General features: G+C 43.8%; 1 protein-coding gene across 1 annotated transcript; it reads right to left on the minus strand.

Annotated features, from left to right (window-relative positions):
- Positions 1–27,626, minus strand: LOC115133701 (synaptotagmin-10-like). Its single transcript, XM_029667187.2, has 7 exons — positions 27,362–27,626; positions 25,141–25,546; positions 14,625–15,186; positions 6,179–6,299; positions 2,153–2,324; positions 1,105–1,234; positions 1–254 (listed from the first exon to the last, which is right to left on the minus strand). The coding sequence occupies exons 1-7, from the start codon at positions 27,561–27,563 to the stop codon at positions 183–185; spliced, it is 1,665 nt and encodes a 554-aa protein (XP_029523047.1). The 5' UTR covers positions 27,564–27,626; the 3' UTR covers positions 1–182.
- Between the last annotated feature and the right edge of the window lie 52 nt (positions 27,627–27,678).

Below are 27,678 nucleotides of genomic sequence, written 5' to 3' on the forward strand. Positions count from 1 at the left end.
TTTAATGGACAAGGACATTTCTAAGTGACCCCAAACTTGAATGGTAATGTATAATGCTGTCATCTGGATGAGTCGGACATTGGCACTGGACATTTCTGTATTTAAGTGATAGATTTGTGGTTACTACAGCTGTACACATCTACTTAATCTGCTATCAGATCATATGGTTCTATTCGCATTTCCTATGGAGTTTGTGGAGGTTTGGGGGAAGGACAGGACCCCTGGCTCTCAAAGCTTGTCGCTCTTCCTGGCCACTGTGGACAAAACAGACAATTAACAAGGTTCAACAAGAGTTGGCTAGGTCTCCAAAGCTGCTATTGGTTTGTGTTTTAATATCAATTTTCTAAAGTACCTGGATTTAAGAAAGCATTAACAATAGATTTGTATCCTACAGGTATTTTCAATTTAGAGGAACGCCATGTTATAGGATGAGTACTCCTCCAGTTCTTGTTTCTTTGTTCAAGCTAAATAGAACGACAAGGCTCTTTGTTTAATGCACAACCACAAGGTGAAGTCTTTTCCCTACGCAACCAATGGGTCTAAATTCAACTACTCGTCTGTCAATAAGTATTTCTCCGGATAATAAAGATTGGAATGTTTCATGCATTTTTCAAGGATATCGTCTTGTGTTCATAGACTGTTTATAGATTGTGCTATTAAAACTTCCATTCTTTACTACTTATGAAGAGCAAAGAAAAGGGATGGCCCACCACTATAATATGTGGTCCCCAGTTATGGGAACACAACGTAAATAATTAAGCTAGTGCCCCCATCCAACCATCCTGGGTGGATATCAGGGCAACAACTCTCCAATTACTTTAAATGCTTCTAGTTCAAACTAGCCCTTAAGATTCTAGAATCAAATTGGTCTTTGTTCTAGTACAGACAACATCCTTGCATCTTTGTCATGCTGCACTATTACACATCTCTGTTGAAATTGACAGGGTTATTTCCTCAAGCTCTATGATTGGCTGCAAGACCTCTGGCTATATCTGCTCTCTCAGAAAACCAGAGTGATGCAGCGAAGCATTGTGGGAGCTCTGGAAAGTCCTGCAATTGACTTGCACCTCTTACTTTGAAGGAAAAAAACGAACAGTCCTCTACCTCTCCCAGGGCATGCCAGTGCGTAATGGGCTTGCGTGGGTAGGCCAGCATCTCGTTCCAGTGGTACCTCCCCAGGCCCTCAGCATCTGGCCCCGTCCGACACACACCTATCACCTCGTTGTGGCCCACCCTGTGGACATTACACACACACACACACAATATCTTGAGTGCACAAAAAATATATGACACCTAAAAGCTGAGTGCTAGTTTGATGAAATAATTCTAAACCTAGGTTTGGTAATTACAGTGAATTATGTGGCTCCTGAGCATTCTGGTAAGTGGTCATGATTATATTGTCTAGCGACGCTTGCAGGATTTGAGTGAAAAGTTCTGTTGATGAAGTTCAAGTTCAACTCAAAGTTAGAACCTTACTCCTTCCTCCTTTGATGCAAATGTTTTTTTTTAAATGCTCTTGTTTGTTGACTATATACACTGAGTATACCAAACATTAAGAACACCTTCATATTGAGTCGCAATCCCCCTCGTTTGCACTCAGAACAGCCTCAATTCGTCAGGGCATGGACTCGACAAGGTGTCAAAAGCGTTCCACAGGCATGCTGGCCCATGTTCACTTCAATGTTTCTCACAGTTGTGTCAAGTTGGCTGGATGTCCTTTGGGTGGTGGACCATTCTTGATACACACAGGAAACTGTTGAGTGTGACAAACCCAGCAGCATTGCAGTTCTTAACACAAACCAGTGCGCCTGGCACCTACTACCATACCCTGTTCAAATGCACTTAAATATTTTGTCTTGCCCATTCAGCCTCTGAATGGCACACATACACAATCCATGTCTCAATTGTCTCAAGGCTTAAAAATCCTTCTTCAACATGTCTCCTCCCCTTCATCTACACTGAAGTGGATTTAACAAGTGACATCAATAAGATATCATACATTTCACCTGGATTCACCTGATCAGTCTATGTGATGGAAAGACCAGGTGGTGTTAATGTTTTATATACTCAGTGTACGTGTGTACTGTACAAGCATGCTTATGACCACCATATGTGTTGAATTGTGGGTGTTGCGTTGTATGGTTTCACTCACCGGTCATAATCCATCACCATGATGGACAGGCTGACCTGTTCCACGTTCTCTGGGGGGATGTCAAAGATGATGGCCTCGTTGTACACCGGGTTCAGTGTGCTTTTCTTGGTGGTAGTTTTCCGCTTCTTCAGCCTCCGTCCGTCACAGAGCAGGGAAACCTTTACATAGGGATCTGTGTGCCACAAATAGCATCTCCATGAAGTCAGTCGTGTAGATTGCAGGTAATGGCAACCAGTGGGGTGTATTCATGGATGCCAAGGGAAGCCAGGCTTCCCCAAATATTTGACCAATATATATATATATATATTGTAACGACCATGGGTTTGTAAGCGCGGAAATCGACCCTGCCGCACGAGCATGCTTCTGCGGCACAGTCGATAGTGTCAGGACCCGGGTCTCCGGAGTGAGAAACAGTCACTTAACCAACTGAGCCACGAATAGTCGGCAGAACCCAGAAGATGAGGCAGACACAGCAGTACTTGAGACGGTGTATTTAATGAAGTAAAAAGTGAAGTCCTTCAGGAACACATGTAACTCCACAACCTCAAAAGGAATTCCACAAGAACAAAGGTAATCCTCCAAGACAAAAAAGGTAAATCCACAAGGTGGTAGGTATAGCACAAAAAGCCTCAAAAGATACTCAAAAATAAATAAACAAGAACAAAAAACAGAATTCCACAAGAGCGTCCACCGGGATCAACAAGAGTTAACAGAATACTAGGGCTGGGTGCTAACATACAAACACAGAGCAAAGGACTGAGGAAAACAAAGGGTTTAAATACAATCAGGGGAAACGAGGCACAGGTGCAAATAATAATGGGGATCAAGGGAAAACAAAAGGTCAAAAGGCACAATGGGGGCATCTAGTGACCAAAAACCGGAACAACCCTGGCCAAATCCTGACAGATAGCGCGTCGGACCTCGGGCTAGGAGGTCGAGGGTTCGAGACCTGCTCCCTGCCTGTTTCATTACAATATATATATATATATACACTGCTCAAAAAAATAAAGGGAACACTAAAATAACACATCCTAGATCTGAATGAATGAAATATTCTTATTAAATACTTTTTTCTTTACATAGTTGAATGTGCTGACAACAAAATCACACAAAAATGATCAATGGAAATCAAATTTATCAACCCATGGAGGTCTGGATTTGGAGTCACACTCAAAATTAAAGTGGAAAACCACACTACAGGCTGATCCAACTTTGATGTAATGTCCTTAAAACAAGTAAAAATGAGGCTCATTAGTGTGTGTGGCCTCCAAGTGCCTGTATGACCTCCCTACAACGCCTGGGCATGCTCCTGATGAGGTGGCGGATGGTCTCCTGAGGGATCTCCTCCCAGACCTGGACTAAAGCATCCGCCAACTCCTGGACAGTCTGTGGTGCAACGTGGCGTTGGTGGATGGAGCGAGACATGATGTCCCAGATGTGCTCAATTGGATTCAGGTCTGGGGAACGGGCGGGCCAGTCCATAGCATCAATGCCTTCCTCTTGCAGGAACTGCTGACACACTCCAGCCACATGAGGTCTAGCATGGTCTTGCATTAGGAGGAACCCAGGGCCAACCGCACCAGCACATGGTCTCACAAGGGGTCTGAGGATCTCATCTCGGTACCTAATGGCAGTCAGGCTACCTCTGGCGAGCACATGGAGGGCTGTGCGGCCCCCCAAAGAAATGTCACCCCACACCATGACTGACCCACCGCCAAACCGGTCATGCTGGAGGATGTTGCAGGCAGCAGAACATTCTCCACGGCGTCTCCAGACTCTGTCACGTCTGTCACATGTGCTCAGTGTGAACCTGTTTTCATCTGTGAAGAGCACAGGGCGCCAGTGGCGAATTTGCCAATCTTGGTGTTCTCTGGCAAATGCCAAACGTCCTGCACGGTGTTGGGCTGTAAGCACAACCCCCACCTGTGGACGTCGGGCCATCATACCACCCTCATGGAGTCTGTTTCTGACCCTTTGAGCAGACACATGCACATTTGTGGCCTGCTGGAGGTCATTTTGCAGGGCTCTGGCAGTGCTCCTCCTGCTCCTCCTTGCACAAAGGCGGAGGTAGCAGTCCTGCTGCTGGGTTGTTGCCCTCCTACGGCCTCCTCCACGTCTCCTGATGTACTGGCCTGTCTCCTGGTAGCGCCTCCATGCTCTGGACACTACGCTGACAGACACAGCAAACCTTCTTGCCACAGCTCGCATTGATGTGCCATCCTGGATGAGCTGCACTACCTGAGCCACTTGTGTGGGTTGTAGACTCCGTCTCATGCTACCACTAGAGTGAAAGCACTGCCAGCATTCAAAAGTGACCAAAACATCAGCCAGGAATCATAGGAACTGAGAAGTGGTCTGTGGTCACCACCTGCAGAACCACTCCTTTATTGGGGGTGTCTTGCTAATTGCCTATAATTTCCACCTGTTGTCTATTCCATTTGCACAACAGCATGTGAAATTTATTGTCAATCAGTGTTGCTTCCTAAGTGGAGAGTTTGATTTCACAGAAGTGTGATAGACTTGGAGTTACATTGTGTTGTTTAAGTATTCCCTTTATTTTTTTGAGCAGTGAATATATATATATATTCTTCTTCCGTCTCTCTCTCTCTGTGTTTTTTTCTGTCAATTCGCAAGTGGCTGAATCTCACTGCAGAAATCATCCGAGATAGGAAAACAGCACCTCTCTGTCTCAGTATGTGTAGCCCATGTTTCTGATGCTGTCTGGACCAAGAGACTATAACATGTTGGGGAGATGGGGATTTGGACTCTGTACAGGCCACTGATTATGAAGGCGATTTTGATCTAACTATAAATGAGTATGTTGTGCCACTGACCTGATACTATTGAAGTTCAATATGTAGCCTAGTAGGCTCCGGTTAACTAGCAGGCTAACTTAGCTGGTTCATTGCTGCCAATGCTAGGAAGTTAGGCTACCTAGCTAAAATGTTTGCTAGCCTATGACAACAAAAATTAAAAGTGTACTTTATGACAGATCCATAGACCATTTTGCCAACATGAAAGAGAGGAGGATGGCATTGGAGTTAGGGTTGCATATTTTCGCTGTATTTTTCAAATGTTCCATCCTGAGAATAAATGTTCCATCCTTCGGGGGTAAATCTCGGTAACTGGGTTCCTGCCAATCAACCCTAATTGGCGTTCAACTAGTCTACAAGTAGGGTGAGTCAAAATGTTTTGTTTAACTTGCGCGCACATGCACGTACACACACACAGACAGAAATACATACCATGGACTGCCACATGATATTATAGAAACATTGATTGGACTAAATAGTTTTTGGTTTCTTTAAAAGTTTGATTTCAGTATATTAAACTAAGCATATATAGCCTTGTTGATTGGATGATGTTTACATGTTTCAGTCGAAATGGTGCTAGAATACCGGAGGCAGGGCTCCCGTTGTCTTTGTGCTGACTTGCGATAACTCCGTGGTTCTAAATCAGTAGTTGTTTCTTAACTGTCGAAAACATTAAATTGCTTGATCATGTTGTAGGTGATAACTGTTTGTTACATGCAACATTTGCTTTGTGGACTTCACCGGACAGATGTTGCTCTCCGGTTTTATGACGACACTAACATCTGTGTAGTTCAATTTTTTCCGCCACTGTGTGACTGTTGTCACGGCCTTCCTGAATATCATGGCGGCGCATGAATGAATGGGTTATAGAGCAAACAATGCAATTATCACAACAGGTTGTAATATGCCTTTTTTTACTGGCTTGGCTTCCTCCGTGATTTTATCCATGCACAGCTACTATTCAGTGTTCTTTTTTTGACAAGGTATCTTCTATAACAATTTCACCACAAACAATGACAACACATGAAAGAAGTATCTCCCTGCCTACTCTTATCTAAGGCACAGCATGTCGCCTCACGCAACTATGCCTCCTGATTCGCTGCTTTCTCCTTTAGAGCTTTACAGTCGTCCCTCATTGTTATTCAGAGAACCATCGTGTTTTAAAGCCCAGCCTAAATGGCTGTGAGTTTTGTATTGTTGTTGTGGTTGTTACCTGAGGAGCCAGTGATGTCCATGGCTTTGAGGTTCCGGCACTTGATGACAGTCAGTGTCATCCGACCTGCTGTGGGCAGGTAGCATAGAGAGTACATGATCTCCCCCAGATCCACACTCTCCTGGAGAAAGACAAGGGGAACTGCATCAAGGAAAGGGCACTGTTGCTGTAGAATAACTCTTTTAGGAAAGCAATTAGCCCAAATTGCTTTCGACAAAGTATGAACACCCAGAGGTGTCCTCAACTGAGAGAGAACATATAGATTTTCTTACAATAGGTAATTAATCACGAAACTAGAACAAATCTAATTTGTAAGCATTACCAGCAGAGTGAATGTGTATTCAAAATGGTCGCCCTCGGCTAGTGATTTTGCAGGATGTACAAAAATATGAGTAAAATGAGGACTGTTATTGGTCACATTCAGGGTTTTAAAGTGCTACCAATGCTAATTTTAATTTGGGAGCACCAGTGCGCCTAGAAAAACATCTGCCAGATAATAATTGTTGTAATGATTAGGCTTCGTTGTTCCACTGTTTCCGAGTGCCCTAGATATTTGTGACCGTATTCGTTGAACCATTACTACAGTGAAAACTGTTTGTCTAGCCCAAACCGTTCAAAAGTTTTGACCCATATTACCAGTGCTACATTCAATGATCTGGCATGCGTCGGCAACACCTGAGCAGATGAAAGGGCCCCATGTTGTGGGCCATTCTTAAACTACTCACGGGCTGTAAACACCTTGCTCAGTCATGTTACCTCATTAGCTAGCTAGCTAGCTAACAACCTGATACAAATGTCAAATATGTCAACAATTCTTCCTTCAAGGGACCAATTCTATGGATTACATTTAGTGAAAATCCCCAAAGTAATGGTATTGTTTGGTTCTAGTGTCGTGAGGAATCACATCAAAGTTTATTTGTCACGGGCGCCGAATACAACAGGTGTAGACCTTACAGTGAAATGCTTACTTACAGGCTCTAACCAATGGGGCGAAAAAAAAGTTGTGTGTGTAGTTAAGTAAAGAAATATAACAGTAAAAAGACATTTGAAATAACAGTAGCAAGGCTATATACAGACATCTGTTAGTCAGGCGTATTGAGGTAGTATGTACATGTAGGAATTGTTAAAGTGACTATGCATATATGATGAACAGAGTAGCAGAAGTGTAAAAAGAGGGGTTGACGGGTGGTTAGCCAATGTGCGGGAGGACTGGTTGGTCGGGCTAATTTAGGTAGTATGTACATGAATGTATAGTTAAAGTGACTATGCATATAAGATAAACAGAGAGTAGCAGCAGCGTAAAAGAGGCGTTGGGGGGGCACACAATGCAAATAGTGCGGGTAACCATTTGGTTACCTGTTCATCTCCTTAGTCTTGGTTACGTTGAGGGATAGGTTGTTATTCTGGCACCACCCGGCCAGGTCTCTGACCTCCTCCCTATAGGCTGTCTCGTCGTTGTCGGTGATCAGGCCTACCACTGTTGTGTCATCAGCAAACTTAATGATGGTGTTGGGAGTCGTGCCTGGCCATGCAGTCGTGTGTGAACAGGGAGTACAGGAGGGGACTGAGCACGCACCCATGGGGAGCTCCAGTGTTGAGGATCAGCGTGGCAGATGTGTTGCTACCTACCCTCACCGCCTGGGGGCGGCCTGTCAGGAAGTCCAGGATCCAGTTGCAGAGGGAGGTGTTTAGTCCCAGGTTCCTTAGCTTGGTGATGAGCTTTGAGGTTACTATGGTGTTGAACGCTGAGCTGTAGTCAATGAACAGCATTCTCACATAGGTGTTAATTTTGTCCAGGTGGGAAAGGACAGTGTGGAGTGCAATAGAGATTGCATCATCTGTGGATCTGTTTGGGTGGAATGCAAATTGGAGTGGGTCTAGGGTTTCTGGGATAATGGTGTTGATGTGAGCCATTACCAGCCTTTCAAAGCACTTCATGGCTACGGACTTGAGTGCTACAGGTCTGTAGTCATTTATGCAGGTTGCCTTTGTGTTCTTGGTCACAGGGACTATAGTGGTCTGCTTGAAGCATGTTGGTATTACAGACTCAATCAGGGACATGTTGCCAGTTGGTCAGCACATGCCCGGAGCACACGTCCTGGTAATCCGTCTGGCCCCGCAGCCTTGTGTATGTTGACCTATTTAAAGGTCTTACTCACGTCGGCTACGGAGAGCATGATCACACAGTCGTCAGGACTGTGTGATCATAGTTTAAAGTGGCTAGTGATACATGTATTACATAAAGATGGCAAGATGCAGTAGATGATATAGAGTACAGTATATACATATACATATGAGATGAGTAATGTAGGGTATGTAAACATTATATTAAGTGGCATTGTTTAAAGTGGCTAGTGATTTTTTTTTTACATCAATTTCCATTATCAAAGTGAGCTGGAGTTGAGTCAATATGTTGGCAGCAGCCACTCAATGTTAGTGGTGGCTGTTTAACAGTCTGATGGCCTTGAGATAGAAGCTGTTTTTCAGTCTCTCGGACCCTGCTTTAATGCACCTGTACTGACCTCTCCTTCTGCATGATAGCGGTGTGAACAGGCAGTGGCTCAGGTGGTTGTTGTCCTTGATGATCTTTATGGCCTTCCTGTGACATCGGGTGGTGTAGGTGTCCTGGAGGGCAGGTAGTTTTCCCCCGGTGATGCGTTGTGCAGACCTCACTACCCTCTGGAGAGCCTTTCGGTTGTGGGCGGAGCAGTTGCCGTACCAGACAGGATGCTCTCGATTGTGCATCTGTAAAAGTTTGAGTGCTTTTGGTGACAAGCCGAATTTCTTCAGCCTCCTGGGAACAGGAACAATGGTGGCCCTCTTGAAGCATGTGGGAACAGCAGACTGGGATAAGGATTGATTGAATATGTCCGTAAACACACCAGCCAGCTGGTCTGCGCATGCTCTGAGGACGCGGCTGGGGATGCCGTCTGGGCCTGCAGCCTTGCGAGGGTTAACACGTAAATGTTTTACTCACGTCGGCTGCAGTGAAGGAGAGTCCGCAGGTTTTGGTAGCGGGCCGTGTCAGTGGCACTGTATTGTCCTCAAAGCGAGCAAATAAGTGATTTAGTCTGTCTGGGAGCAAGACATCCTGGTCTGCGACGGGGCTGGTTTTCTTTTTGTAATCCGTGATTGACTGTAGACCCTGCCACATACCTCCTGTGTCTGAGCCGTTGAATTGAAACTCTATTTTGTCTCTATACTGACGCTTAGGTTGTTTGATTGCCTTGCGGAGGGAATAACTACACTGTTTGTATTCGGTCATGTTTCCAGTCACCTTGCCCTGGTTAAAAGCAGTGGTTCGCGCTTTCAGTTTCCCGCGAATGCTGCCATCAATCCACGGTTTCTGGTTTGGGAATGTTTTAATAGTTGCTGTGGGTACGACATCGCCGATGCACTTTCTAATGAACTCGCTCACCGAATCAGCGTATTCGTCAATGTTGTTGTTGAACGCAATGCGGAACATATCCCAGTCCACGTGATCGAAGCAGTCTTTAAGCATGGAATCAGATTGGTCGGACCAGCGTTGAACAGACCTGAGCACGGGAGCTTCTTGTTTTAGTTTCTGTCTGTAGGTTGGAAGCAATAAAAGGGAGTCGTGGTCAGCTTTTCCGAAAGGAGGGCGGGGGAGGGCCTTATATGCGTCGCTGAAGTTAGAATAACAATGATCCAGGGTTTTACCAGCCCTGGTTGCACAATCGATATGCTGATAGAATTTAGGGAGTCTCGTTTTCAGATTAGTCTTGTTAAAATCCCAAGCTAGAATGAATTCAGCCTCATGATATGTGGTTTCCAGTTTACACAGAGTCAAATAAAGTTCGTTCAGGGCCATCGATGTGTCTGCATGGGGGGGAATATATACGGCTGTGATTATAATAGAAGAGAATTCCCTTGGTAGATAATGCGGTCGACATTTGATTGTGAGGAATTCTAAGTCAGGTGAACAGAAGGAACTTGAGTTCCTGTATGTTATGATCAAACCACGTCTCGTTAATCATAAGGCATACCCCCATACAGCTCTACCCTTTAGCTCAGTGCGAATGTTGCCTGTAATCCATGGCTTCTGATTGGGGTATGTACGTACAGTCACTGTGGGGACGACGTCCTCAATGCACTTATTGATAAAGCCAGTGATTGATGTGGTGTATTCCTCCATGTCATCGGAAGAATCCCGGAACATGTTCCAGTCTGTGATAGCAAAGCAGTCCTGTAGTTTAGCATCTGCTTCATCTGACCATTTTTTTTATAGACCGAGTCACAGGTGCTTCCTGCTTTAATTTTTGCTTGTAAACATGAATCAGGAGGATAGAGTTGTGGTCGGGTTTACCAAATGGAGGGCGAGGGAGAGCTTTGTACTCATCTCTGTGTGTGGAGTACAGGTGATCTAGAATTTTTTTCCCTCTGGTTGCACATTTAACATGTTGATAGAGATTTGGTAGAACTGATTTAAGTTTCCCTGCATTAAAGTCTCCGGCTACTAGGAGAGCCGCCTCTGGGTGAGTGGTTTCTTGTTTGCTTATTTCCTTATACAGCTGACTGAGTGTGGTCTTAGTGCCAGCATCTGTCTGTGGTGGTAAATAAACAGTCACGAAAAGTATAGCTGAGAACTCTCTAGGTTCAATTTATCACAATATACTCTACTTCAGGCGAGCAAAATCTAGAGACTTCCTTAGATTTCGTGCACCAGCTGTTGTTTACAAATATGCACAGACCCCCCCCCTCGTCTTACCGGATTGTGCTATTCTATCCTGCCGGTGCAGCGTGTATCCCGCTAGCTGAATATCCATGTCGTCATTCAGCCATGATTCCGTGAAGCATAGAATATTACAGTTTTTGATGTCCCGTTGGTAGGATATTCGTGATCGTACCTCGTCTAGTTTATTGTCCAATAATTGCACGTTGGCGAGTAATATTGACGGTAACGGCAGCTTTCCTAGTTGCCTTCTGCGGGTCCGGACGAGGCATCCAGCTCAATACAATGTGTTTATGGATCAGTTTAGAGCACTACCGTAGTCTGAGCAAAGAGCCTCAGATGGTCTGACTTGAAAGAGAAGAACATTACTCAATGTACTGACGTGGTGTGATTGTACTGATACCAAATCGGAGTCAATAAAAAGTCCCCTAAGGTGGCACTCCAGAGATAAGATTTGATTGGCCAACCAGCCAACAGGAGGACTGACTGGGAGGCATCTCACTAGTGTAAAGATGTGTGTTTACATACACTCTTACAAAAAAGGGTTCCAAAAGGGTTCTTTGGCTGTCCCCATAGGATAACCCTTATTGGTTCCTGGTTGAACCCTATTTGGTTCCATGTAAAACTCTCCGGGGAAAGGGTTCTACATATAACCCAGTAGGGTTTGACCTGGAACAAAAAGGGTTCTACCTGGTACCAAAAAAGGTTCTTCAAAGGGTTTATCCTATGGGGCCAGCCAAATAACTGTTTTAGGTTCTAGATAGAAAGAAATGTGCTCAGACTGTAGTTAGTGCTAAGACTGCAGAATGTCACCATATCAAAATAGACTTAGAATAAGGGTGGCATAAGAGTTGCTCTCCATGGACAGAATCCTTAATTGAGATATGTTTGCGCGAAGTCTTCCAGTGTCATCAATGTATTGACATGCAGGAGTTTCACAATAACAATGTAACATGTGAAACAGAGGATGTCTTCCCAGTCCTAGAAGCTCTCACATACAGGCAATAGGACTTCCCAAACCCAGCTCCTCTGGCCATTCAGCAGATGTTCTGCACATCATAACAGAGCGTCAATACCCCCCCAGCCCTCCATCCATGGTGTGTTCCAAAGCACCACCCACACCCACCTAACCATTGTGGGGTCCAACTGCTTTTGTGTCCCCTACTGTCAATCTCAGCATGGACACCCACACAAACAGCTGCAAGGCGGGAAAAACTCAACGTCTCATCAAACCGTGACCCTCATAGGCAGGTCACAGGTTGTTTTAGGCATTGACGCCCCTCTCATTTCCCTGCCATGTTTCTACCCATGCTATTGACACAAAAGGTCACATGCATAAAAAGACATCAATCTAGCCCAGGGAAATTAGGTTCTGAAATACAATACATACTAATCTTCAGCTGAATGTAATGTCAGTTGTTGTGGCAAATTACTTTCTTGCAATTTTGCTTCCACATTAAATAGAAAATTGCTTGAAGTGTAAATACAGAGGGTTTTTCGAATTAGGCTAATTTCTTGTGTTTTTTCTGTTCATATGTAGTTGCATACTTTTTTTTTGTTGTTGAGAATTCAAGGAAGGAGGCAACACACCAGAGCTCTGGTACACCAGAGCACATGATAGAGGTCTGTAACATCAGGAAAACAAGTTTCTCAAGAATAATCAGCTCATTGTTTGTCAGACAGTGATGAGTACAGTCACCGTAAATGATCATCTCAATACATTTCATAAAGGAAGACACTTTTAAAAGGACTCTCATTAATCTAAATTAAAAAAGGTGGAATGAAACACTGTCATAATAAAATGTATGGCAAACTGCATTTGCTATGAGTCAATATCCATTCAAACATCCTTATCCTCATTCCCCTCTGGACGGCAATTCAGGCAATTTAATTGCCTAGGGACAGTATCAACAAAATCAATGCTGGAAGGTGAGAGAAAATGATCCCAAGATGGACATAAATAACAACCGAATACCAGACAAAAGATATGTCTAACAATCAACAACAATGTTGGGAGACAAAATAGATCCTTGAATATTTACAATAATTGCTTAATTTTTCTTCTATCCTGTCGGCAAGCTTAAAAGAAGTCTCACATTATATTCAATAGCCGAGTTCAATTGTAGCTCTCATGTTCAACACTATCAACAACAGTCAAAGTAGCAGTGAACTTGATGTCTGTATGGATGCTCAAGCTTTTGAACGTGTAATTTCCTCACAGCACACAGTAAACATTATGTAACACAAACAGTATGAACTTCCTGGAGACAAACTACACGTTGAAGTAAACACCATGACTGTTGACATGGGCTAACTGCATTAATGCCCAGCCTGTCCCCCTCCAATGGCTAAGAACCCAGTCTTTAAACCCACCTAAACCTGCCTTTCAAGTTAATCCACTCTTGTTCTGTTTTCCTTCCTGTTTAGCCCTGTCCGGGGGTGTCCTCGGATGGGGCCACAGTGTCTCCTGACCCCTCCTGTCTCAGCCTCCAGTATTTATGCTGCAGTAGTTTATGTGTCGGGGGGCTAGGGTCAGTTTGTTATATCTGGAGTACTTCTCCTGTCCTATTCGGTGTCCTGTGTGAATCGAAGTGTGCGTTCTCTAATTCTCTCCTTCTCTCTTTCTTTCTCTCTCTCTCGGAGGACCGGAGCCCTAGGACCATGCCCCAGGACTACCTGACATGATGACTCCTTGCTGTCCCCAGTCCACCTTACCGTGCTGCTGCTCCAGTTTCAACTGTTCTGCCTTATTATTATTTCGACCATGCTGGTCATTTATGAACATTTGAACATCTTGGCCATGTTCTGTTATAATCTCCACCCGGCACAGCCAGAAGAGGACTGGCCACCCCACATAGCCTGGTTCCTCTCTAGGTTTCTTCCTAGGTTTTGGCCTTTCTAGAGTTTTTCCGAGCCACCGTGCTTCTACACCTGCATTGCTTGCTGTTTGGGGTTTTAGGCTGGGTTTCTGTACAGCACTTTGAGATATCAGCTGATGTACGAAGGGCTATATAAATACATTTGATTTGATTTTCCACAGTACACCGTTCAGAGATCAACTGATTAATTAACCATTAATCCATCTCCATGACCATCAGACACAATAAATACTACCCAAACAATAATATTCATAAACAGAAGCTGTTGAGTAAACAAACTGTGATAAAGCTACCGAGGCGTAAGAAGTGTGTGGGCCCCGATAAAACTGCACTATCATACCAAAGTATGTCAGTGAAGGGATAAAGGTGAAGAACAAAGGAGAATTGTGCCCGTGGCTATATTTAGGTCTACAGTGTGTACTTCAGTTTTCTGAGGTGTTGTGTGGGTGCTTGGATTCTAAATTCACTGCTCCTGGCAATGAGGTTATTCAACACATGCATCTTACCAGTCATGTAATACAGTGCGGATGATTCCAGGACTTAAAACCTCATCCAATCAAATATTTCACAGAGACTTGAAAATGGAGAGATCATTGTCAAGTGTTTCCCTAAAAAAGTCAGACCATGTGCAGTGCACGACTCCATCAGAAATGATGCAAATGTTAACTATGGCAGACTGACCACAGCTCCACCCTGAAATCTACTAATCTAGTCATTTTTGAGTCATTTAGCGGGTGCTTTTATCTAGAGCCACTAACAGTTACGACTTACAGAGCGATCAGTTGTTGAGATCACTGATCCAATGATCTCCACACATACTGATATACTCCATGTACTACACCTATCTCAACTAGCTGAGGCCCAGCCCACTCACCGTGGTCGCAGTGTGAATGTCCTTCCACACCACTGCCTCCCTCGAGAGGTCGGAGAGCTCAAAGAGGTTGTCCACCACCACCTCGCCGATCATGTCGTGGCTGGTGAAGCGGTCAAAGTCGTAGACACTGAAGTGCAGTTTGCGGTTGCACAGCTGGTCGTACTCCACGGGGAAGCAGAAGGCCTCGTCGAACGTGGGGTTGAGCGTCTTGCGGTGGACACGCGTCTGGAACTTCTTCTGCCTCTCTGGCAGCAGGTAGATCTTGACGTAAGGGTCGGAGGTGCCAGTGAAGTCCTTGGCCGGCAGTTCCAGGGCCTTGAGGATTGTGACCACCAGCGCCTGTTCCTCGTAGTCGTAGAGCAGGGAGAAGCTCAGCTTACCGCACGTCTCCACCGGCTCGTGGGTCCCGTCCTCGGAGTCCACAGACTTCTGCTTGTAGAGCTCGGGCTTGATGCGGCCAATGCTTACGGTGGACGACTGGCGGATGGGGATCGTGTCCATGCTGAAGTCCACACTTGTCACGTTCATCTGGCGAGGCAGATGGCGGCGGAATGAATTGTGCCTGTTGAAAAAGGACATCAGTCATCTATGGTTCCTGGTACCTTTCAATCGGCAGGTTTCCATTGACCCAGGGTTATTAGACAAAAGCAATGTTGCAACAAAAACAACAACATTGAGACGTGTAATGGAAACAACAGCTATGGAAATGTACTAAAAATCGGCAACATTTTTATCTGTTTGACAGGGTGGATTTTTCTTAACTTTATTGCGACAAATGATAATGGAAACTGTGTTTTTTAAATAAATGAAGGTATGTGCGGCACGTGATGTCATCACAGAACTTTAAAACTTCACTCCACATTTCATTGTAAATGCATACTGCTGGCTAAATCTACCTTCATATATTCAAATGTTTCTTTGCAAGGACAAGGATTGTTCTGACGTTCAAGAATTCCTGAATTGCGTTGCCTTGTTTTTCTGGTTGGCTGGATGGAAGTATCACCATCCAATTATCTACATGAGTGCAAATTTCACCATGGCATGGACTTTGGCGATACATTGGCAAATGAGAATACAGCAAATATGAGTAATTTCTTGCATTCTATTCATGCTTGCTTTTGCGGGCTACCTGAGACATGAAACAGGTAGGTGGGATGGCATACAAGCTGTCGCCAATTTTCCTAAATGGATCATTTGAACACTTCAACCACTTTATTTTTATTCGCCATTCTGGGGGAGGCAGATGTCATTAAGTCCAGCATTTTTATAAACACAAAACATTTCAATGGAAACGCACCGTAGCAGGCAATTGTCTCCTCTATTTTCTATGCAAACTTTCTAAATGTAGACAAAAAAAATCTAAGGAAACAGTGAAAGGAAACATAGCTAGTGATTCAGGAGAGAGAAGTTATTAAATCTTACTCTTATTGAAAGCATCCATAAGACAAAATATGCATGGTTGTGTGTGTGTGTGTGTGTGTGTGTGTGCGTGCGTGTGTGTGTGTGTTATTAAATCTTACTCTTATTGAAAGCATCCATAAGACAAAAGATGCATGGTTGTGTGTGTGTTATTAAATCTTACTCTTATTGAAAGCATCCATAAGACAAAAGATGCATGGTTGTGTGTGTGTTATTAAATCTTACTCTTATTGAAAGCATCCATAAGACAAAAGATGCATGGTTGTGTGTGTGTGTGTGTGTGTTATTAAATCTTACTCTTATTGAAAGCATCCATAAGACAAAAGATGCATGGTTGTGTGTGTGTGTTATTAAATCTTACTCTTATTGAAAGCATCCATAAGACAAAAGATGCATGGTTGTGTGTGTGTTATTAAATCTTACTCTTATTGAAAGCATCCATAAGACAAAAGATGCATGGTTGTGTGTGTGTGTGTGTGTGTGTGTGTTATTAAATCTTACTCTTATTGAAAGCATCCATAAGACAAAAGATGCATGGTTGTGTGTGTGTGTGTGTGTGTTATTAAATCTTACTCTTATTGAAAGCATCCATAAGACAAAAGATGCATGGTTGTGTGTTATGCAGGTGAGTGAGGACCCAAAAGCGGTTTAACAGAAACCCGTATCATCTCCTCCTTAAAGTTCTGATACTGGTTAGTACACTCAGCCCTTGCCTCCCAGATTGCCGTGCCCCACTCACGAGCCCGTCCAGTAAGGAGAGATATGACGTAGGCGATACGAGCTGTACCCCTGGAGTACGTGTTGGGCTGGAGAGAGAACACAATATCACACTGGGTGAGGAACGAGCGGCATTCAGTGGGCTCCCCAGAGTAACACGGTGGGTTATTAATTCTGGGCTCCGGAGACTCGGAAGCCCTGGAAGTAGCCGGTGGATCGAGGCGGAGATGGTGAATATGTTTCGAGAGGTCGGAGACTTGGGCGGCCAGGGTCTCAACGGCATGTCGAGCAGCAGACAATTCCTGCTCGTGTCTGCCTAGCATCGCTCCCTGGATCTCGACGGCTGAGTGGAGAGGATCCGAAGTCGCTGGGTCCATTCTTGGTCGGATTCTTCTGTTATGCAGGTGAGTGAGGACCCAAAAGCGGTTTAACAGAAACAGAGTCTTTTAATGTCCAAACAGGGAAAACATAAATCCTCAATCTTTACAGGAGAGTCCCCTTCTAGCAGTAGAGGAGAATAGCAGGGCTAGCGGCAACAGACTGCAGGTCCCTCCGGGTAGGCGCGGGCCGTAGAGGACAGAGACACCTGCTCACACGCAGCATCTAATGAAGAGGCAGATTACGACAGGACGGGACAAGGGCAAAGCAAACGAGAATCCGACAAAGACAGAAGCAGAAACAGAGAGAGAAATAGAGACTTAATCAGAGGGAAAAGAGGGGACAGGTGTGAGAGAGTAAACGAGGTCGTTAGGAGAATGAGGAACAGCTGGGAGCAGGAAAGGACCATAGAGAGAGAGAGAGAGATAGAGGGAGAGAAAGTAACCTAATACGACCAGCAGGGGGAAACGAAGAGAAGAGAAAGAACAGGGACAAGACATAACATGACAGTTGTGTGTGTGTGTTATTAAATCTTACTCTTATTGAAAGCATCCATAAGACAAAAGATGCATGGTTGTGTGTGTGTGTGTGTGTGTTATTAAATCTTACTCTTATTGAAAGCATCCATAAGACAAAAGATGCATGGTTGTGTGTGTGTGTGTGTGTTATTAAATCTTACTCTTATTGAAAGCATCCATAAGACCAAAGATGCATGGTTGTGTGTGTTATTAAATCTTACTCTTATTGAAAGTATCCATAAGACAAAATATGCATGGTGGTGTGTGTGTGTGTGTTATTAAATCTTACTCTTATTGAAAGCATCCATAAGACAAAAGATGCATGGTTGTGTGTGTGTGTGTTATTAAATCTTACTCTTATTGAAAGCATCCATAAGACAAAAGATGCATGGTTGTGTGTGTGTGTGTATTATTAAATCTTACTCTTATTGAAAGCATCCATAAGACAAAAGATGCATGGTTGTGTGTGTGTGTGTGTGTGTTATTAAATCTTACTCTTATTGAAAGCATCCATAAGACAAAAGATGCATGGTTGTGTGTGTGTGTGTGTGTGTGTGTTATTAAATCTTACTCTTATTGAAAGCATCCATAAGACAAAAGATGCATGGTTGTGTGTGCGGCTGCAATTCTTTTTTCATGTTGATGATACTAGTTTACTATTCTTCAGAAGTGTTTTTACAATTCCTTGTTTCTTCTTGTAATTCTAGCATTACTGTTAATAGGAAAATGTTTGTTGTACATTTTTTTTATACTTTAATGTTGTTAAGCTATTCTCTCAGCATGAACGAGAAAGATGTTACCGGCTTTGGGTTTAAAGTGATGGGAGTTACTTTATGATTGAACTCTTACGGAGCTACGTGACTGAGTGAGTTTTTCACGGGACTTCTTTTGGAAAATAACATTACCTGAGATACCTTGAGCCCAGGTCCATCTACTGATAATAACTTACATACTTTTCTTTTGAGCAAACCACTGCTCTGTACTTCTCCTGGTTGTCACCTAGCAACTGATAACACCCCCCCCCCCCCCCCCCTACTGACGCCAATAAGAATCCGACACGGTTAGTATTGGTACAAATTATACAAATCTGGGAAACACAACACATATGGGATATGAAAAAAACCTCACGTTATATTCAAACCTCATATGAGGACGTGCTTGCATGTTCTAACACATTTTCTGGGACATAAGACACAATGTTCTTTGTGAAGGATACTTTGGGAGTCCTATTATTTCAGACAAGGGACATCAATTTACAACCTCCCATGATTCCTACAGCATTCAGTGAACGGCATCCAAGAGGATGAATAGTATACACTGGAAGAGTTGATAATGGAGGAGGCTGGCGGATTTCATCCACATTTGCCCACATATTCCTCCCTGTTGTGTCAGCCCTGACCCAGAATCAGTTTTAGCAGGCCTGCCATCCCAACTCCAGTAAAGGCATTCTCTCACCAATTTTATATCCTCCACTTTCTCAATCTTACAGGATCAGGGATGGGCTCTCAGTCTCAATACTCACATTGAGCCTGTGTGGCTCAGTTGGTAGAGCATGGTGCTTGCAATGACAGGGTTGTGGGTTTGATTCCCAGGGGGGACTAGTATGAGGAATAAGCACAAGAATGTATCCATTCACTACTTTAAGTTGCTCTGGATAAGACAGTTAAGAACACATTCTTATTTACAATGAAGGCCTACCCCAGCCAAACCCTAACCCGGACAGCGCCCTATAGGACTCCCAATCATGGCCAGTTGTGATACAGCCTGGAATCGAACCAGGGTCTGTAGTTACATTTACATTACATTTAAGTCATTTAGCAGACGCTCTTATCCAGAGCGACTTACAAATTGGTGCGTTCACCTTAAGACATCCAGTGGAACAGCCACTTTACAATAGTGCATCTAAATCTTTTAAGGGGGGGGGGGGGGGTGAGAAGGATTACTTTATCCTATCCTAGGTATTCCTGAAAGAGGTGGGGTTTCAGGTGTCTCCGGAAGGTGGTGATTGACTCCGCTGTCCTGGCGTCGTGAGGGAGTTTGTTCCACCATTGGGGGGCCAGAGCAGCGAACAGTACAGAACTGTAGTGACGCCTCTAGTGCTGAGATAGAGTGCCTGAGACCGCTGCACCACTCGGGAGCCCCCCAAAATATGGTACTTCTCGCATGTCTCAGAGATCTCTGTTTCCGCCCGTAAAAAAGGAACCAATGAAAATCTCTCATAGGGAAGAATGTTGTACAGTAATAAAACAGCATGACAAATCTCTAATCTCATACCACCTGGCGCTGTGCATGGATGGAACATATGATGATGTGATGTACTGATATATACTGTTCTGTAGTATTTCATCAGAGATGATTGGTGGAGGTATGTCTGAAAATCACAATTAGAGTAGACTAGTACATTCTGTACAAGACTCTCTCTCTCTCTCTCTCTCTCTCTGACTTTGCCCTTGCCTTTGTTTAGAGTGTGTCTGCACAATGCATGAGCAGTGAATACTGATGTAGCTGTTGGAGAGGATCGATGTTAACAGAATGTATCTGTTGCTCTTCTCCATGGTAATCACCCGCTCTGCAAGTCACATGTTTGCAAAGCCTCATAGATTTGCCCCGAAGGCCAGAGTGACACCAAGCGTCTCCTCCCACCTCGTCTCGCATTAATACGTTGTCCACGTCTCCTAAAATGGATGCTTCATGCAGTGTATCATCATCAAATGATTCCTAATTACTTGAGTGTACTATAGATCCTTACTTGTCTTGTGATTATGATGATTTGTATTGAACATTTGTGCTTCAGATTCAGCCGAACTGATGCATATATATTTAGATATTCGTAGCCCTTTCCTGCAGTCAAATGACCTTGTGGCCTCATGGGTGGAATGTTATTACTATTTTTCATAATTTCATAATTAATAAACATTATTAAAAAAACTGCTGAAAATCTGGTGTTTCTATGTCAAACAGTTTTGTTATATTTCAGTCTTCAACCATGTGTATATATTAAGTGTAATATTGGGATGTAAACTCCAAATTGTATACATTTCCACTCTATATCTGACATGGTACAGTTGTCTTTTTTTAAGCCTATAACCATGTGTGTGATGTGTACACTTTTGTTTCAAAGGAGATTTGTATAAGAAAAACCAAAAAACACTGGGAAACATACTTTCAAGAGATATAAACAGTAACATGATGATAGACCTGCCATCAACTCTACTGATCATACGTTTCAATCATATACAGTGCCTTGCAAAAGTATTCATCCCCCTTGGCGTTTTCCCTATTTTGTTGCATTATAACCTGTAATTTAAGTAGATTTTAATTTGGATTTCATGTAATGGACATACACAAAAGAGTACACATTTTTGAAGTGAAATAAAAAAATTACTTGTTTCAAAAAATTATAAAAAACTGAAAAGTGGTGTGTGCGTATGTATTCACCCCTTTTGCTATGAAGCCCCAAAATAAGATCTGGTGCAACCAATTACCTTCAGAAGTCACATAATTAGTTAAATAAAGGCCACCTGTGTGCAATCTGTCACATGATCTGTCACATGACCTCTATATATACACCTGTTCTGAAAGGCCACATAATCTGCAACACCACTAAGCAAGGGGTACCACCAAGAAAGCGGCACTATGAAGACCAAGTTGAGGGGACCAAGTTGTGGAGAAGTACAGATTAGGGTTGAGTTATAAAAAATATTTGAAACCTTGAGCACCATTTAAATCCATTATTAAAAATGGAAAGAATATGGCACTACAACAAACCTGCCAAGAGAGTGCCACCCAGCAAAACTCACGGACCAAGCAAGGAGGGCATTAATCAGAGAGGCATCGAAGAGACCAAAGATAACCCTGAAGGACCTGCAAAGCACCACAGCGGAGATTGGAGTATCTGTCCAAAGGACCACTTTAAGCCGTACACTCCACAGAGCTGGGCTTTATGGAAGAGTGGCCAGAAAAAAGCCATTACTTTAAAAAAAAATAAGCAAACACGTTTGGTGTTCGCATAAAGGCATGTGGGAGACTACCCAAACATATGGAAGAAGGTACTCTGGTCAGATGAGAATAAAATGTAGCTTTTTGGCCATCAAGGAAATTGCTATGTCTGGCACAAACCCAACACCTATCATCACTGTGAGAACACCATCCCCACAGTGAAGCATGGTGGTGGCAGCATCATGCTGTGGGGATGTTTTTCATCAGTAGGGACTGGGAAACTGGTCAGAATTGAAGGAATGATGGATGGCGCTAAATACAGGGAAATTCTTGAGGGAAACCTGTTTCAGTCTTCCAGAGATTTGAGACTGGGATGGCGGTTCACCTTCCAGCAGGACAATGGCCCTAAGCATACTGCTAAAGCAACACTTGAGTGGTTTAAGGGGAAACATTTAAATGTATTGGAATGGCCTAGCCAAAGTCCTGACCTGAATCCAATCGAGAATCTGTTGTATGACTTAAAGATTGCTGTACAACAGCGGAACTCATCCTTCTTGAAGGAGCAGTTTTGCCTTGAAAAATGGGCAAAAATCCAAGTGGCTAGATGAGCCAAGCTTACAGAGACATACCCCAAGAGACTTGCAGCTGTAATTTCTGCAAAAGGTGTCTCTACAAAGTATTGACTTTGGGGGGGTGAATAGTTATGCACCCTCAAGTTTTCAGTTTTTGTTGTGTTATTTATTGTTTGCTTCACAATAAAAAAAATATGTTGCATCTTCAAAGTGGTAGGCATGCTGTGTACATCAAATGATTCCATTTCCCCAAAACATACATTTTAATTCCAGGTTGTAAGGCAAAAAATGGGAAAAATGCCAATGGGGGTGAATACTTTCGCATGGCACTGTACAACAAGTCCTCCCCTTCTTTGAATCTTTCCTTCTGTTATTTTTTTCCCCTAGATGAAAAGCTTGCAAAAACATCTGAGGGAGATTCAATCCTAAAAGTGATGAGACACTACAGTGGGGCAAAAAAGTATTTAGTCAGCCACCAATTTTGCATGTTCTCCCACTTAAAAGATGAGAGAGGCCTGTAATTTTCGTCATAGGTACACTTCAACTATGACAGACAAAATGAGAAAAAAATATCCAGAAAATCACATTGTAGGATTTTTTATGAATTTATTTGCAAATTATGGTGGAAAATAAATATTTGGTCATCTACAAACAAGCAAGATTTCTTGCTCTCACAGACCGACCTGTGACTTATTCTTTAAGAGGCTCCTCTGTTCTCCACTCGTTACCTGTATTAATGGCACCTGTTTGAACTTGTTATCAGTATAAAAGACACCTGTCCACAACCTCAAACAGTCACACTCCAAACTCCACTATGGCCAAGACCAAAGAGCTGTCAAAGGACACCAGAAACAAAATTGTAGACCTGCACCAGGCTGGGAAGACTGAATCTGCAATAGGTAAGCAGCTTGGTTTGAAGAAACCAACTGTGGGAGCAATTATTAGGAAATGGAAGACATACAAGACCACTGATAATCTCCCTCGATCTGGGGTTCCATGCAAGATCTCACCCCGTGGGGTCAAAATAATCACAAGAACGGTGAGCAAAAATCCCAGAACCACACGGGGGACCTAGTGAATGACCTGCAGAGAGCTGGGACCAAAGTAACAAAGCCTACCATCAGTAACACACTACGCCGCCAGGGACTCACATCCTGCAGTGCCAGACGTGTCCCCCTGCTTAAGCCAGTACATGTCCAGGCCCGTCTGAAGTTTGCTAGAGAGCATTTGGATGATCCAGAAGAAGATTGGGAGAATGTCATATGGTCAGATGAAACCAAAATATAACTTTTTGGTAAAAACTCAACTCGTCGTGTTTGGAGGACAAAGAATGCTGAGTTGCATCCAAAAAAACACCATACCTACTGTAAAGCATGGGGGTGGAAACATCATGCTTTGTGGCTGTTTTTCTGCAAAGGGACCAGGACGACTGATCCGTGTAAAGGAAAGAATGAATGGGGCCATGTATCGTGAGATTTTGAGTGAAAACCTTCCATCAGCAAGGGCATTGAAGATGAAACGTGGCTGGGTCTTTCAGAATGACAATGATCCCAAACATACCGCCCGGGCAACGAAGGAGTGGCTTCGTAAGAAGCATTTCAAGGTCCTGGAGTAGCCTAGGCAGTCTCCAGATCTCAACCCCATAGAAAATCTTTGGAGGGAGTTGAAAGTCTGTGTTGCCCAGCAATAGCCCCAAAACATCACTGCTCTAGAGGAGATCTGCATGGAGGAATGGGCCAAAATACCAGCAACAGTGTGTGAAAACCTTGTGAAGACTTACAGAAAACGTTTGACCTCTCATTGCCAACAAAGGGTATATAACAAAGTATTGAGATAAACTTTTGTTATTGACCAAATACTTATTTTCCACCATAATTTGCAAATAAATTCATTAAAAATCCTACAATGTGATTTTCTGGATTTTTTTTCTCATTTTGTCTGTCATAGTTGAAGTGTACCTATGATGAAAATTACAGGCCTCTCTCATCTTTTTAAGTGGGAGAACTTGCACAATTGGTGGCTGACTAAATACTTTTTTGCCCCACTGTATTTAATTAGCTCTGTCTGCCCCCTTCGTCAGTGTGTAATTCATTAAAAGTGCCAGGCTCGATAAATTGCATCAACGTTCCTAATGCCAAACTAAAGCAAGTGTCAATAATGGCTTCCTGCAGGAGATGGAGTGCAGCTGCTCAGTGAGTCTCAGTAGGATGAGTGCCTCGCAGCACGTCAGTTCTCAACCTGCGGCGGCGCTAATTACAGACGCGCTCGTTTAAACACAGTCCCCGAAAACAAAGAGACGAGGAGCTGATTGTTTCATTACCGGGGTCGCTTACCGCTGTTGCCATGGCAGCGTGACTCACGCCCGCCCAACACAAGACGTGGCCTGGGGTGATTACAGGGTTTTTGTGTGTGTGAGGAGCAAGGGGGCGTGTTGTCGCCCCGTTGATTAGCACCACGCTACTGAGCGTCCAGTTCGCACGTGTTGTGCCTTTTTAAGGTAATTCGTCACAAATTCTCCTGAACTGTCTTGACATTTGTCATGGCTATACTTGATGTGTACAGATCAAGTGTCATAATTTGCTACTTTATGCCACCTGTCACTTGCTTGAAAGCATCATGTACATAACCTTCACTCACAGGAGGTTGGTGGCGCCTTAATTGGGGAGGACGGGTTTGTGGTAGTGGCTGGAGTGGGATAAGTGGAATGGTATCAAATATATCAAACAAATGGTTTCCATGTGTTTGATGCCATTACATTTGCTCAGTTCCAGCCATTATTATGAGCCGTCCTCCCCTGAGCAGCCTCCACTGCCTTCACTATAGGTGTGCACAGCTCTGTGCATGCATATCACACAACATAACACAGAAATCCTTGGACCCAGTGCAACCAAAAATGTACACCAACAGAATGTTAAGACCTAGAGACAGGAAAGTGACAGGGACACTACTCTGGGAGAAGTCCAATAATGTTACCTGGAGGACGAGGTGGGGTCGGTGGTCTGCCTCTGAATCTTGGCCTGCTGGCCCAGCCTCTCCCTGAGAGCCGTCTGCACCTCAGCAGGGATGTCTGGGGATGTCTGGCTGATCTTCATGGCCGCCTCTAGCAGCTTCACAGAGCTGCAACGCCCGTTCACCTTCACCACTGGCACAGACTTCATCTCCTCCTCCATTGGTGCCACCTTGTGGAGGGGTGTGACGGGCAGGGGGGCTGGCGGAGGAGCCTCAGGGAGCCCGACACGGGGGCCATTGTCGACGTGGGACGAGAGAGCCTTGCTCCTCCAGATGGGCCAGCACAGCTTCCAAAAGACAAAGAGAGAGACTACCAACAGGGCGAGTCCACAGAAACCCACGACAACAGCAAGGAGACTGATAGAGATGTCTACGAGCGACCACAGGGATCAACAGTGACAGATAGAGGGAGAGAGAGGACGGGCAAGCGATGGACGGAGCGTGACAGACAAACATGGAAGAGAAAAAAGAGAAGAGAAAAAGCAAGCTGTAAAAGAGGAGGCTGCAAATGCCCTCGTTTGGTAAAGATCAGAGGAAGTTAGAAAGTCATACAGCGTCATTGCAAGACATTCACATGGACAGGAAAGACAAATAGCTCTTCATGGCCATATTTGATCAAGTTGACAAATCAACTTTCAGAAACCACAATCCCTTCTTCTGCAACTATATATAATGGTCCAAGGCTTTATGCACAAACCAAGATGTACCACAGGCTGTTACAAAATGCATTATGCATTCCATTGTGTGCATGTTACACAATTGTATGGTTTCTTATAAATAAAGTTGGACAGTATACGCCTGTGTGTGGATTGCAATGTGCAGGAGATATGTCCTTTCTCACTGATATCACTGCATGATGTCATGTTCTTTGCTGTGTTCTGTCTCTTGTGTTATTCCCTCTCCTGTTGCTCATTCACTCTCACAAGGACACTTATGCTTTGTGGTGCACCATCTCAAAGCCAAAGCCTACATGAAAACAAGAATCCAGATCTATAGGCAACAATCAGTCCACTTTATATGACGTGACACTAAAACCATGTATTTCTTTTTCAGGCTAATAACTTTTAACAGGCATGCTAGACTGCTGAGATTTACAGTTCATTTGAATTTGTTTGCAAATGTAAGTGCAGTTATGGAAATTACACAAGCTCTGCAGGCCTAGGCAGTTATCACTTCAAGTAATATAAGACATTATGTAACTGTGTTGTAATTATCACGGATTTAACTCCATTTAGTTTAGAAGAGCAACTATCTACTGCAATAAATGAAATCTAGCTGATTGATTGATTGACTGACAGACTGACTGACGGACCAATTGAATTTCCATCTGTTAGGCTTTTACTCAAAATGAGAGACATTATTGCATCAGAAACAACACTGCTACCTCACATCAACCCATAGGGAATAATGACATGTTACGATATAGCTTATTATTTATGGCAAACTCTACAAAAAAACATATGTAGAATTTAGTACTGTTTCAACATCTTATCCAAGCCTTACCATAAAATTAAAAGGCTACAACATAACTTTCGCCAAATCAATGAGAGAGACATTATCAAGTAAATAAATGGGTTTATTTGACAGAAGGGGATCTATGTTTAGAACACCAACTGGTAGCCAACAGTATGACTAATTTCAGACATGCCGGTCAGTTGGCGCATGGTGGAGTGAATGAAGGCAAGATCACTGAGAACACATCTCCTCTTTCAACAAGCTATCAGTCACACATAATCAGACTATCACACCATCAGATTGCACACGCCAGAACCAAGCACAACGACATGGGGAAACGAGCATACACTGATGCTGCAACGGGTGCAGTCTTTTCCCTTTGATGTGGGAAAAGACTGACAGATGTGTCACCTGTTGAGCGTAGCTCAAAGCGACATGAGGACACAGCACAACCTCCAGGATTATTAAACATTTTCAACATGTTTTCCCCTAGAAGTTATTCTAGTCCTAATACTTAGTCGCGCATTTTATATGATTATATTGCAGCGCTTCAAGGGGAAAGTTGAGTAGGCTGAAGTTGAACTTAACACGCATTTGACTGTTCAACTCATCATTCTCACACAACCTTGTGCACCAGGTTGACGCCAGAGAAACCAAACCATGACACAATAGAAGGATGCAAGCTTTAAGGAGAGGGATAGGAAGAAAACGTTGCTTTTGACCTATTTACCTGCGCTCCCTTTACCTTGTATGTTGCTCTCCAAGGGAAATATAGCCGAGCATTTCTCCCCATCTACATGCCCCGCTAGACAGAGCTCCGTGACGATCTGAAGGGCCCTTTGGCACAAGCTGAAGTTGTCCTCCGTTCGGACACTCATGTCTCTTCTGTTAAGCCATTGCACGCTGGAGGAGCCGGGAGGGCGGTGATTCATTTGGCCACCTTGCGCGCCGCTGAGTGCAGCCTCTCCGCGCCAAAGATCAGAGCGCACGAGGCGTCCACATCCATATCCACTGCGCAATGCCGGGACTGATTTACAGCGCGCTTCT

This window comes from Oncorhynchus nerka, linkage group LG8 (genome assembly GCF_034236695.1).
Source record: "Oncorhynchus nerka isolate Pitt River linkage group LG8, Oner_Uvic_2.0, whole genome shotgun sequence".
NCBI lineage: Eukaryota > Metazoa > Chordata > Actinopteri > Salmoniformes > Salmonidae > Oncorhynchus > Oncorhynchus nerka.

Excerpts from the sequence above, each read along its gene's own strand:
- LOC115133701 (XM_029667187.2), bottom strand. The coding sequence starts at position 27,563 with ATGAATCACCGCCCTCCCGGCTCCTCCAGCGTGCAATGGCTTAACAGA. Across the intron at positions 2,325-6,178 it reads GGACATCACTGGCTCCTCAG|ATCCCTATGTAAAGGTTTCC; the intron begins GTAACAACCACA and ends TGTGGCACACAG. Across the intron at positions 255-1,104 it reads ACTGGCATGCCCTGGGAGAG|TGGCCAGGAAGAGCGACAAG; the intron begins GTAGAGGACTGT and ends TTTTGTCCACAG.